At 33.8% G+C, this 14,368-nt stretch overlaps 1 protein-coding gene across 4 annotated transcripts in view; it reads right to left on the bottom strand.

The window, feature by feature from the left end:
* Nucleotides 1–14,368, bottom strand: part of dia (diaphanous related formin 1) — a 151,096-nt gene that overhangs the window by 26,629 nt on the left and 110,099 nt on the right. For all 4 annotated transcript variants that reach the window (XM_017613009.1, XM_017613008.1, XM_017613007.1 and 1 more), the window contains exons 3-4: nucleotides 8,282–9,486; nucleotides 1,256–2,516 (exon numbers count right to left, since the gene is read on the bottom strand). In XM_017613009.1, the coding sequence (XP_017468498.1) occupies nucleotides 1,256–2,516; nucleotides 8,282–9,486 (2,466 nt within the window). The remainder of the gene's footprint in view (nucleotides 1–1,255; nucleotides 2,517–8,281; nucleotides 9,487–14,368) is intronic.

Genomic DNA, 14,368 nt, shown 5'->3' with positions numbered 1-14,368 from the left:
ATCGGTATTAGAATCAGAAGGTGATAAACTAGGACAAATATTATATTATCAAAGTCTTTATTGCAGTAACATTGAGTTTTGAATGTTAATATAAGTAAAAGAACAGTTTCGATTCAATTTATATATGTATGTATGCGTATACTCATGAACCAACTAATAAGATCACCCAGGCAACCGTGTATTTGTAATTGCATTTGAGAAAAAAAATAATAGTTAATGACGTCATTTTTTAATCAGTTCTTTCATTCACATACAGGTTTCATTCCGTTTCATTCACACGGTGGCGAAAAAAAACGTCACTGCCAAAAAAATACTTTTTTCTCGCACGCCGTCCTGGGTGATCTTCATTCGTTCGTTCATGCGTATACTTGTACACATGTACACATGACAATAATATGCACAATTTTAGGTAAAACGCTACTAAAAATTTATATTTTTCGTTATTTCTATCCAACTCTCCTAGTTTTGTTCTACATTTAGCATAAACAAAAGCGTACTTCATTTAGTACTTTTTGAAAAAACGACCTTTTTTATTCCCAGTTTCCCTCCTACTTCCAAAATACAACATTTAGTAAGGGAGTTTCAAACCAGCTTGTCACAACGTACAACACCTTGTATAATTTCACCATGAAGTTAACCTTCGAAAATGGCTGGGCCAAATATTTAACGATTTAACTCTAATTTTACCCTTAACCATTGATTGTGCAAGCCAATTTATCAATTTAACCAGTAAACTTCCAGTTAAATAGATAACCTGCTGTTCTGCAAGTGGGCCTTAGCCATTGTCTGGTTTAGGAATATAACAATTTAAGTCTGAGCTAATTAACTCTCTGTTTATATATTTAATTCTAGATGTTCTGCAAGTGGGCCTAAGCAAACCGTATGCGCCAATACCATGAAGCAGGCATTCGCACAAAAAAAAATCTAAACAAAGACTTGATTTTGAACATTACAAAAAAAATTGTATTTGCAGTCAAACAACTGTCCAAATTAGGGCAACATAGGAAATAAGCCAATTTCGTTTTATTTGACCAAGATTTAGCTATTAGCTTGTGATGGTCGAATAAAAAAGGCTATTTTGGATCGAAAAAATAAAAATCAACAATAATTTATTTTGAGTGAAAAATAAAACTTATATATTAATCATTATTTTTAATTAAAAACCAATGTAAATTATAGTAGGACATACGTGTTAGTATAGTTAAAATTGTTTTGATTCTTTTTCGTTTCTGGTTATTATTTAATGAATACTTACCTAATACATCAATCTGTTGCCGACATTCGTATGAAAATTTTCCCATTACTTCGTTGAATTTATCTTCGTCGGATTGAGGTGCTTTATTGTTTTGTAAATCTATTTCTAAACTTTTTATTGCCGTAGTCATCTGACGCATAGATCTCTGTATTGAGTCTAGATTTACTCGAGAAGCTTTATCGATATGCGTCAGGTCTGTATAAAAATCTAATATATCAGGAAAATCAGTTTCTAAAAGTTTTACCAAATAATGTAGGAGAGTGTGTTTGTTATCAATATCTTTAGTATTGGAGAGCTTTGCAAGATAAGACATTTCAAATCCAAACGCAGCTTCGCTCCTTGATCCGGAATTTAAATAATTTCCTATAAGTAAAATTAGTTCTAAAATTTTGGCAAATTTTTTGCTGTATCGAACTTCTTCACAAGCTGCTGTTCCTGCAACAATATCGGGTTTAATGTCTTGAATTAGATCAGCATAAATCAATTTGAAATTAAGATTGTGAAGACGAGGCACCAGTCTCTTTATTTCTCCAATGGTTGCGGCAAAGAGTTCAACTGGTGATAAGGGATCCCCCGTGGTTTTTATATCAAGGAGTTTTTTCAACTGATCTGGCGGAGGTAAATACTGGATCAAATTCTGTAAAATGGTGGAGGATAATATATCTGTATCGCAGCGCAATAGGCAAATTTTAATTTGCTCATATGATAAGTGTTTTAATGGACCACCAAGTAATATTGCCAAGTTTTGAGCTGATTTTGAATCCAGTACCCGTAAGTTAATATTTTTTTTAACTAAAGTGTTTGCCTTATCGACAGAATCTTTTTGATCCTTTTTAATAGGTTTTGAGGAAAATCTTTCAGCAAGTTCAGAAAGAAATTGGTCCGATGCTAAGCGGTCTTCCTGACAGCTAAGCCAAAATGCTTTCTCAGACATAGAATGGGGTACTATTACTTTCCAATTAATTCTTTTCATAGGGTTTCCAACTTCCCATTTTTTTTTCGGTTTTAAACCCATAGGAAGTTCTTGAACGAAACAAGCCAAAGTATTTCCAAATTTCGCCTCGGGTAATGGTACCGATCCCAACTTTGGCGGCGGTGGTGGTGGTGGTGGTGGTGGGCCAAGGTTTGGCATCGGCGGAGGTGGCGGCATTCTTACAATGTTATTTGTAGTAAATGCTTCTACAATTGGTGGCGGCGGAGGTGGTGGTGGTGGTACAAATGCTGTCTTTGCAGCTACACTTCCAGAAGATGGACTGGCTGACTGAAAATATAGAAGTTGTATATACATTAATATAAGGTGACCAGAATTTTTTAGCATTCCAGGACGGAGAATTCTGAAAACACAAAAAATTTGTTTTATATTTATTTTAACACATAAATAACGAATAAGTCAACATTGTTAAAAAAAAAAACAATGCAAGGTTGCTCTAAACACAAGTCAAACAAGTTAATAGTACACTGCGTTGCATAATTATAAGACCGAAACTTATTACCGTTTATTTTTGGCAAATTAATTATATAACTTTAGGTATTGGTTGATGCATTTCTTACTCAGCGTAGACAACTATTTAGCAGGGCGTCCAACTAAACTTGGTTATGAAGTGCCATATCGAGGATAAAAAACGGCCGAAATTTGCCAAAAAGAAAAATAAAAGTGCCAAAGGCGTCATTCTTTTTAATTCTTCCCATTTAGCTTTAAACTTAGAAACACATTTCTAGAACAAAAGTGCAATGCCAAAGCAAGATAAACCAATTGTATGCACTATAGAAATTAGAAAATTTTAGTTGAGAAAACAAAGTACACGCAAAAGACTGCACAAAAATGTATGGAAATATTACTATTCATCAAAAGTGCCATTTTGGCACTTTGTGCCATATTGAAAAATTAAGTGCAATTTAAAGTAATATAGGGCCAAAAGTTGCGGACTGCAAAATTTTTGTGGTAGATAAGCCTTAAAAATTGTGGTAGATTCCAAAAAAACGTGGTAGATCTACATGTATGTATGTACAAGGTGTGCCCCGATTACGTTTAACCCTAAGGTGGTTCTACATCCATTTTTCCTTCGGGATGTGTTTCTGGTAAGCTTCGGAAACAAATAATATTTGAATTTAAAATCGCCTACTGGGTTCTTTTCTTAAAAGTTAGGGGTTTTATGTAAAGTCATTCGTAACCATTCATTCAATAATTAAAGGTTTGCTCACAAGTGATATTAGAGTTTTGACACACCCTTAAGCCCCTTACAAAATCTTGCACACACACACGCACCCACACACTAAGGGAGCCGATTTTGTCAGGAGGGAGCGAGAAACCTTTTATTATTGAATCATGATTCGTAACAACCAAGAATATAATTTTTTTATTGACAGTATTCAACATAATGCATTAAATTGTGGATATAATTTAGCAAAGCTCAAAAAATCGGACAACGGAAAGACGTGTCTCGAAAGGCCCTATAGTTATTGATAAGTTATTGAGGTTTTTTTCCGCGTAAAATTACAATTTTGTAGGAATTCAGAAGTTAAATTTTAGCCAAGTAAATTTAGATCAAATTGTTATGAAGAAAAAAATGTGTAGTCGCGAACTTTTGATGCAGTTTACTTCTATTTGACACGTAGATCATGCACCCAGTCTCGTCCCTAATTTTCAGACCGTAACATTCCGCTATCTTGGATTTTAGGTTTTTTTTTCAATTTTTGCGATTGCAAGCTTATTTTGCATTTTTCTTAAAAAACGGTTGTATACAAATTTGCATTTTTTATATATAAACTTAAAAAAATCATTTTTTATTGTAAATAATTAGCAAAATGTGATAAGTTTGCTGAGTTTGCCTTCGGTATGCAGGTTACCTTTGTGTACGTAGCACCAGGTACATGGACAGCTGCCTGGAATGCATTCCGATTCCACCGAAAATATTACCAAGTTTCAAGTCAGTGACAATAGTACCAGTAGTAGTAGTAGTAGTAGTAGTTAATCATTAAGATAATTTTTAGGAATAGATGTTACATATGTCTGGCTCATTCCATCTCAAATCACCCAGGCCGGGAGAAAGTGAATTTAAGTTTGCGATAAAACTCACAGGGATTATTCCTTGAACAAATTAAGGAGACACATATTTTTTCTTTTTGCTCAGAAATGCGAATTTTTCGAATAATGAATTTTTTTCTTTTTTAGTACGAACGCTTCTTTTTTCCTCTCTTAATAGCAACTTTTGATGAAATCGTTTATAACTGCCGCAAAAAGCAAGGATTTTAACGATTTTTTTTTAAATTGCAGATATTGATCTACTGAATCGATCTAGTGAACTAAACATCAGTAATTGTTTATTAATAATTAATTATTGTTTATAAACAAAAAAAAAATATTTTTCAAATTGATTTTTTTCAAATTGCCACATCTTTTTTTCTCTCAAACTTTTCTGTCTATTAGGGAATAGTATAAACAATTTTCGGTACGAGTAGCAATATGCTAAAATTCGTCATTTTCGAGTTATGATTTTTTTTCTGAAAATGCACTTATATGATGATAGCAGATTTTCGTGCCAGTTCAGGGCACAAAAATTGTTGCCCATTATGACAAAATTTCCTTGCTGGAAATTTTTTGAGGTTGCCCGATCAGAGCCAAAAGTTTTTCCCAATTGGGCTCTAATTTTGACCCAATTGGGACCCGATTCGCGATTTGCCCAATATACCGAAGATTTCCCCAACCAGTGCTCACAATTTACTCAAAGTGAACATGCATACGCAATTAAAACGTTTTTATCGATAAAATCACAAATACACACATTCCACATACAGATTTTTTGATAAAAAAAATAATAATTTTTTAAAATATGCTATCTTAAAAAAAATTAAAAAAAATCACAATGGTAGCTCTGAGTATTGCGCAATATTTAAGTATAAGGGGGGCACTCTAAAATAACTTGAGTTATGAATTTTTTTTACGCCGAAGTTGAGTAAAATGAGTACATTACAAATTAAAAAAAAAATTAAATTATGTTTAGAATTTTTTTTTGAGTACGCAATTTTGTAGCCCATTAAATTTGAGTATAATAAAGTCCAAGTGTTAAGCTACTGCAAAATTGCGTTGATTTTTAATATTGCTTATGCTCACGGCTTTTGCACTTTTTCCTTATCGATCAAAATGCCTAAAACCGTTTTCAAAGAAAATTAAAAAAAAATGAACGGCAGTTTTGCAATCGCTTCAAACTTCCACTTTATTATACTAAAATTTAATGGGCCATAAAACTGCATATTCAAAAAAATTCTAAAGAAGTTTAAAAAATTTGTAAATTGGTAATGTACCCATTTTACTCAACTTCGGTGTAAAAAAAAACATTACTCAAGTTATTTTAGAGTGCACCCCATAACATTATACTTAAATATTGCGCAATACTCAGAGCTACCATTGTGATTTTTTCAAATTTTTTTTGAGATAGCATATTTTCAAAAACTATTTTTTTTTATCAAAAAATCTGTATGTGGAAAATTTTCAAGAAAAAAATTAAAAAATATTTTTTTTTCGTAGGGAATTTTGATGTGTGTATGTGTGATTTTATCGATAAAAACGTTTTAATTGCGTATGCATGTTCACTTTGAGCAAATTGTGAGCACTGGTTGGGGAAATCTTCGGTAGAATGGGCAAATGGCTAATTGGGCCCAATTGGGTCAAAATTAGAGCCCAATTGGGAAAAACTTTTGGCTCTGATCGGGCAACCTCAAAAAATTTCCAGCAAGGAAATTTTGTCATAATGGGCAAAAATTTTGGGGCCCTCAACTGGCACGAAAATCTGCTAGCATCATATAAGTGCATTTTCAGAAAAAAATCATAACTCGAAAATGACGAATTTTAGCATATTGCTACTCGTACTGAAAATAGTTTATACTATTCCCTAATAGACAAAAAAGTTTGAGAGAAAAAAAGATGTGGCAATTTGAAAAAAATCAATTTGAAAAAAAAAATAAAATTTTTGTTTATAAACAATAATTAATTATTAATAAACAATTAATGATGTTTAGTTCACTAGATGGATTCAGTAGATCAATATCTGCAATTAAAAAAAACAATCGTTAAAATCCTTGCTTTTTTGCGACAGTTATAAACGATTTCATCAAAAGTTGCTATTAAGAATGGAAAAACGAAGCGTTCGTACTCAAAAAGAAAAAAATTCATCATTCGAAAAATTCGCATTTCTGAGCAAATAAAAAATACGTGTCTCCTTAAATTGTTCAAGGAACAATCCCTGTGAGTTTCATCGCATTTGAGATGGAATGAGCCGTATGTATTTACACATAGATATATGAGTAGTATGTATCTATTTTAAAAATAATAGCTTGTTAGCTACCCTAAATTTTTTGTTCAATAGAATAAAATTAAATACGTAAAAAAGGAAACAGGGACAAACTTTAAATCCATTTTTTCGAAAAGGGCCCAGTAGGCGATTTTAAATTAAATTGGAAACTGTTTCCGAAGCTTACCAGAAACACATCCCGGAAGAAAACCGGATGTAGAACAATCCTCTTTAAGTTTATCAAGTCTTTTATTAGTCTATAAAAGATACAATACTTTACTTATACACATACATATATTACTAAAGTAAAAGAAAAACAAACACATATGCATTTCGCTGTTACATAGGTATGTCAAGAAACAATGAGCTTTCACCGGAACTATCTTCTACCGGTCATGGTTTTGGAAGGCTCTGTTTTCTCCTGAAAAGTATTTATTATTAATATGTATTCCATAAATAGCTTAATAAATGTACCCTATGGTCATTTCAGCGAAGACGACACCACAGGTCAAAAAATAAATTTCATAGATTGCGTTTGAACCTGTCGCAACAGAAATCGATTTTTATCAATTCAATTTTCACCATTTTCTCAATTTTTATTGTTCTCGTCAAGTTGTCAAGCCATTGCTCGTGTATTTAAGATGACAATGCAAATAATTATCCAAAGAGGAAGTACACCTCATGGACTTTTAAACAGTGCTGAGTTATTACAAAAACAGATTTATCGTAAGAAGTTGTCAGCTTTCAACGAAATGCTTATTGTCCCACCCGTCACAGCTAATTTTTTTTTTTAGCCTAACTTTGAAAATACGAAAGCTCCCCATCGTTTAAATAAGGTCATTTTATTAAAAGTATAATAAATATTCATATGAAACAACATATGTGACCTGGTGTACGAAAAGGGAGCTTACGTGCGAAAACTAGTTTTCTGTGAAAAAGCTGTTAAAAGTAAGCAACTCGTTTCGTCAGTTTCTCATTATCTCGTTAATTGTTATAATGTAATTGTAATTGTAATTGTATAATGTAATTGTATAATGTAATAAATTATATTTTGTCGTATTTTTACTCTTCTTTCTCTACATTTTGTAATTGTAATTGTATAATGTAATTGTATAATGTCATGTAAATGTATAATGTAATAAATTATATTTTGTCGTATTTTTACTCTTCNACTTCTAAGCAAGTTAGGATTTTCTGCTTTTCACCACGTGAAAAAGCATCTCATCTTCCATCCGAATCAACCAAAAAGTGAAAATTGATTTTTTGACACCTAAGCCCCCTTTCCGTAGACCAGGTCACATATGAATATTTTTTTCCGGCTAACTTGTATGGGGCGGCCCACTGTGCGACGTTTTTGATCCCAAATATTAGGATAATTATTTTGGGTCTCTGGTTAAAAGTTGTCAGAATGTGGTGCGCCTATAGTTTGTTCGACCACTGTATGTATGTACATATGTACATATATAATGTACGCTGCACAGATTCAATAAGTTATGTTAATAGTATTGCCCTTGTATAACGTTCTGAAAATGCTTTCCAATACAAAAAAAATGCTTACAATAGAGAATTTTGCAGTACAGCATTGGGAAAAACATAATTAATGCAATAAAGAGTTCTATCAAGTATAATTTTGCAGAATGTTAACAGCCAGAATTTTTGTTACAGAATGTTGTATTTATTATAAAAATTGTGTAATCAACCCGGTAGCATTTTCAACTTAATAATATATTCCACTCACCTTCAGCACATTACTGCTGGATTTTACAGCTTCAGTAGTCATTAGTAGTTTTATTTGTTCTTCCAAATGTACTACCTTGGCTTCAGCTTCTTGTTTTGAAATTTCTAATTCCTCTATTTTCTTTTCATACTCCTCAGAACGCCTTATCTCTTTAGCTTTCACCTTCTCAACTATATCATCTAAAATAAGGGACGTATCAATGTTAAACGTACGATTTTCGAAGTTTGGATCGCAATAGCCCTTATGTAAAACTATTTGTTGTATGCATTCTTCAATTAGTTGATAGTATGCCGGACGAAAGTAAAAATCATCTCTTATATATAGTAAATGCTGGAGTATTGACAAGAAATATGGTTCGGAGCTGGTATCTGTTACAAGATTTTTAAGTACATCAAAACAGTCCGTCATATCGTCCATGTTAAAGCTTACGTTCTCAAATCTTTGGGTAAACTCTTCGAAATCATCTTCTCGTATTTCGTTAAAAATTTTAAAATGTTGTTTCAAAGCATCGTTATTACTTTTTGAAACGATGTCTTTAAACTGATCAAATCTTTCATAAAGTCCCATTCTCATTATTTCACAGCGTAAGTGTAGACGAAAGTTTAAGTCACTGGGCGTGTTTGTTAATGTATTAATAAATATAAGACTATGGCAGGTTAAATCTTTCTTTGTGTCACTTTTTTCTTCAACGAATAAAGCATCAACGATTGGCCTAAAACGTTCACTCGTTTTATATTTGTTCGATGCGGCGGTAGTAATCGCCCTCAGTACTTTATCATAGCCATCACGTTCCGGGACAATACAAAATGATGCCAGTAACTTCAAAGCTTCGCACATTGTATGTGGTTTTCGGGGATTTAATGACTGCGCTAATAACAGGACAACTGTGTGCAGCTCAGGCGTTAACACTAAATTCAAGCCCCATGTATTGTTCATTACAGCTTTCAAGCAGCGAATACACTCAAACTCAATTCTATCGAAACCACGCTCTTTGAAGGAGCGTCTTAATAATAAAACAATTTCATTTATACCATCTTCTCCGAACTCCTTTATCCACGAAATGGGATTGCTTGTAAGTGCTACCCGCAAACTCTCAAGGCACAGGTAGATTTTATTTTCACTGTGCTCTTTGTTACGCATGTATTCTATGTAATCATACGGTTTTTCAAATCGTGAACTTGAACGGTTTTCGTTAGCTGTTTTGCCTGAAATAAAAAAAAATTGATTACAAATACAGTTGCAAGAACGAAGAGAAGGTAAAGAAAAATTAGCACTTTCTCTGACATTGACCTAGTTACGAAAACGTAGTCTCAAGCATCTCTTAAACGATTGCCCAGCGGACTAAGAATCCTAGAATTTTCGGGAAAATAGATGAACCATTTACATGGGAAAGGCTGCGGTGTACAAAAGGTCTCTCTAATGTATCACAATGGGGAATTGTGGCTGAGGCGTGACTCTCTACATCCCCTATACAGTGTGGCAGTCATAAGCTTTGGTGAGTGTGTCTAGACCAGGGATTGGCAAAGGGTGCTGTTTTTGTGACTTTAAGCCTACTCACGTTAAAAACGGGGGATGAACGAACACCAGCGCAAAGCGTGCTGTCTTACAAATACAGCCACCACAAGTGAACGATGCTTATAACAGCTCATACTGATATTGACTTCGGCAAAGCTGTACTCCGAATGATCGTGCACGAAACCAGCAACCGCCGTATTTGATCGACTGCCGAAAGCACGATACTGCATTTGGACGGTTGCCGAAAGCATGAGAGCTCATTGGGACGGTTGGCGAAGGCAAGACGCCGCAGTTCGTTTGTTGCAGAAGTCGTTTGACTTGTTGCTGAAAGCCATTTCATTTGTTGCTGAAGGCATGTTTGATTGGTTGCCGAAGTCATGATACTGTATTTCAAAAACAATTCAACGACATTTGCTTGTTTAAAATGTAGCATTGATATGTACATACATACATACATACGTACGTATGCACATTCCTCATAACTAGCCTGCCAACACGTTCTTGGCGCCAGCAGAGTGTAAAGGCCCGTCCACATAGAGCTTTGGCGTTGCGTTGGCGTTGGCGTCGCTTAAACAGCTGACTATGAATACATGAATTCAAATGCAGCCATCCAAATAGCCAAAATTCGACAACGCTCACGCCAACACAAAGCAAAAAGATGGCCAACTCTTAACTTTTCGCTCGTCAGCTGTTGCAAATAAATTAAATTATGTGAAATATTTTTCCTTTTTAATCAAGTGCGGGCAAGAAATATCGTTTTTAATGTATTTTTTGATATGGAATATTAATTTATCTGTCGATAGTATGTTAATTTAGTAGCCCAAGCATTCGCTGCCAAGCGTTCATTGTAGCAAGCATACTTTTAACGTGCGTTCTGTCAAACCAACGCCAAGGCCAACGCGAAAGTTCTATGTGGACCGGCCTTAAAGCAATTGAATGGTAGACGCGCTATAAGTACATAAACCACGTTGTCGAGTTTAAATCGCGGTAAATCAGCTGCACTTGATAGTAGTTGGTTGAATAAGGAAAATGAATTCGCAACAAGAGTACGGGATGTACATAGCTCAGTGGTTAACGCTTCTGACTTTGAACATCGAATACGCAGGTTCGATCCCTGCTGAAGTCTAGAAAAAAGAAGTCTGATGAGGAGATGTGGTGATCTCCGAAATAGTGCTATAACTTCTACCGCTTAGACTTTGTTGCTTTTTCAATTTTTCCTAATAAACAATCGTGGTACAAAGCTCAATAAAAATATTAAAAATAAAATGTTAACAAGCCACAATAACATTGACAAAAAAACTTTTTAACATACCACGCTTTTATAAATGGACTAAAAATTAGAAAAAAATTTATCTCAGCCACATAGAATTTGTTTTAATAACTTTTGATTTTGAAAATTTAGCAAAAGTCTTATAAAAATTTTATGAGATTGAAAATGAAAAGCGTGGGGTGCACGTAATAGACCTGCATTGATATGAAGAGTAATATATGTATTTATGTATGTGGGTATATGAATAACGACCGCCTAAAATCGATCTCAAATTTGTACTTTCTCCGTCGAAGTTTTAGGTATATTTATAGTTTGACTATTTTCAATCAGTGGCATCAGTCGGAGAGTGTCAACGTGAATAGACATGTATTTGATTGCTCTGCAATAATTTGTTATAAATCGAGATATTTCAAACTTATATTCATGTTTAAACTTGGCTGATGATTTTACGAGATAGTGACTCTATACCATCAATGAAATATTTATAAACAAGTGAAAAAGATTAAATTCAAGAGTTGAATTCTAAATAATAATTTTTCTAATTCCACCTTCTTTTGCACAAAATAAACAAAATGGTAAACAAAAGCGCGGTGGCTGAGTGAATAATGGAAGAGTGTCACAAGTGCCGAAAAGGCACAAGAGAGAAAACTGGATTGCACTGTGCGGGTGTGTGTGGTAGAGTCTATCACAAAACCAAAGCGTGTGCATCTATAGATGACTACTGTTTGCAAGGTTTAGTAAATTGCCCCTACTTAAGATTCATGTGTGATGACTGTGTTAAATACATATCTAATGTTGATTATGCGCTCAAACAAATGATATCAATAGCGGAAAGCAACAAAATAAATATATGCGAGCAGAAAACGGAATTCGAAAGCCTAATAAACAATCATAATAGGGAAATCAAGGAATTAGTAGCTAACAATGAGAAAGAAATTAAGAGGGTAATGGAGACTTCAAATAAAGCAAATAAGGAGAAAGATGATTTAATTAAGAGGGTGGAAAACGTGTGCATTTTTAATAAAGAGTACTTAGAGAAATCAGCTGAAGGTTTGTCTAAGCAAAGAGACACAAACAATGGTAACAGCCTTACATCGTATACTAATGCTTTAAAAAGTGTCCCACCTATTATAATATATATTATTTTATGGGCAAATCTAAAAAATAGGTACACTTTCAAAATAAAAATTTTAATTTTTAAATTTGTGTGCACACCTATGTTTTATATATCATTTTATTCGTAATCTATTAATAAATCGATTAATATAAGTGTAATTCATTTTCATCAAGTGCTTTAAAAGTTAGACGAGGAATAAATATGAAATAGAAAACAAAAGAATAAGCTGGGTTCAAATTACGCTGTTCAAGTTGTAAACTTTGAACAAAGATTTTGAAAGTTGAACTCACTTAATTGGGACGTTCTAAATTCAATGGCATGCCCCGTTTTACCAGATTGGCTCCGATTTTCGAGATAACGGTACTTGAAAATTTGATTAAATTTTAACTATTTTATAAATAACTCCCTCAGTTTTGAAGTTATTGTACTAAAATTTTGCACATAACAGTTTTTTAATATTACCTTAATTATTCTTTAAAATTATCGAAATAGGTTCACATTAACATACATATAGCTCCAATACAACTGATTACTCAGATATGTGTTTTTGCGCTATAACTCTAACTTCATATCTGAATAATAAATTGTATGCGTGCTATATGTTAAATTGAACCTATACTAAATTTTAACCTGTTTAATTGGAGGAGTTACAACGCAAAACAACGTCTCTGATCAATCAGTTGTATGGGAGCTAGATGTTTTAGTGTAGGGATGCACAGCAAAGGTGCACGCAGTCGACGTCGCGGGCAAACTGCGCGCACGCGAGCATGGTAGGTGAGATGAAGTGAGCTGTACGGAGATGGCATCGTATACATATTAACCACTTCACACTTCTTTTCAATAAAAATGCATTTATGTATGTGTACTTTTGCGACAACTGAGCCAGTGACATCAGGCCACCAGAAAAAGCCAAATTTTCCAAAACAAAAGTGCCAAGTTTTTATTATCATGTTTAATAATTTTTTTGATTCAGTAAAAAGTGTATATACCCACTAGAACTTGAAGGGAGATCTCCCTATGTGAGGAATAAAAGAGTACTCCCCTTAACCTGATTTCTGAGCAATAAGAGAGATTTGTCGGTTTTGTACTCCTTTATTACTCGTTTAGGAGTCAAATAAGAGATCTCCTAAGCGAGCGACGAAATATTGCTCCCTGAGGCATGATTTGGGAGCAGTAAACGAGATTTCTCGGTTTTGTACTCCTGTATTGCTCGCTTAGGAGCTTAATGAGAGATCTCCTAAGCGAGCAATTAAAGAATGCTCCCTGAGGCATGATTTGGGAGCAATAAGCGAGATTTGTCGGTTTTGTACTCCGTTATTACTCGCTTAGGAGCAAAAAGTGATGTCTCCTAAGCGATAAATCCAAGAGTATTCTTTTTGATTGATAGGAGAGCAATACGCCTCTCGCCCAAAAGAAATTTGTGTTTTCGAAAAAATTTATCATACAAAAAAAAACAACAGAAAATATTTCTTATAGAAGCATAAGGAGCACACAATAATTTAATTTGGATAGCACACAGATTTTAATAAAAGTCCGTTGGTATGCACTTCAATTTTTGTTTAAATATATTAAGTATGTATTGTATTACTTGTAAATGCACCCTTAAATACTTTTCAGATTGCGCAAATTAGTGTCAGCATTTAAGTGTGACCCCCGGCTTTAAACATCGCATGGGTGACAAAGATGTCAGATAAGCAAAGTCACCTTCACAATTTCCCCGCTTGGTGGATTCCTGAACTGGCAAGCATCCTTGACACCCAGGAAATCATATAGGAGTACATACTTATATGTGCATATAGGTGCATATAATTCAAATCTTATCTTACCGTTTTGTTATTATTATGTTTTAATTTCATATGATTTCTCTGCAATATATTTCTAAAATTAAGCAATTATGTAAGACGTATCATTTATGCTTTATTTTTAAGATCTTGTAATATTGCACAAATGCATGTGATTAAAAAGTTAAATAAAAAAATTTAATAAATAGCAAAATCCATTTGGCTAATGTAAAATATTCGTTATCATTGCTCTCTTATTACTCCTACAGGAGGTTTTCGGGATGTCTCTAATGGGAGCGCTCCTTTATTGCTCGTTCGGGAGGAATATGGGATGTTTTCTATGTGCACTCCCTTGTTGTCTTTTTGGGAGGTTTCTGGGAGGTAACTATGGGAGTACTCCCGTA

The sequence above is a fragment of the Rhagoletis zephyria genome, unplaced genomic scaffold (assembly GCF_001687245.7).
Source record: "Rhagoletis zephyria isolate East Lansing unplaced genomic scaffold, Rhagoletis_zephyria_1.1 Rzeph_scaffold_00600, whole genome shotgun sequence".
In the NCBI taxonomy this organism is placed as follows: domain Eukaryota; kingdom Metazoa; phylum Arthropoda; class Insecta; order Diptera; family Tephritidae; genus Rhagoletis; species Rhagoletis zephyria.
The sequence above is the reverse complement of the archived record's forward strand: the minus strand, read 5'-3'. Positions and strand labels throughout refer to the sequence as shown.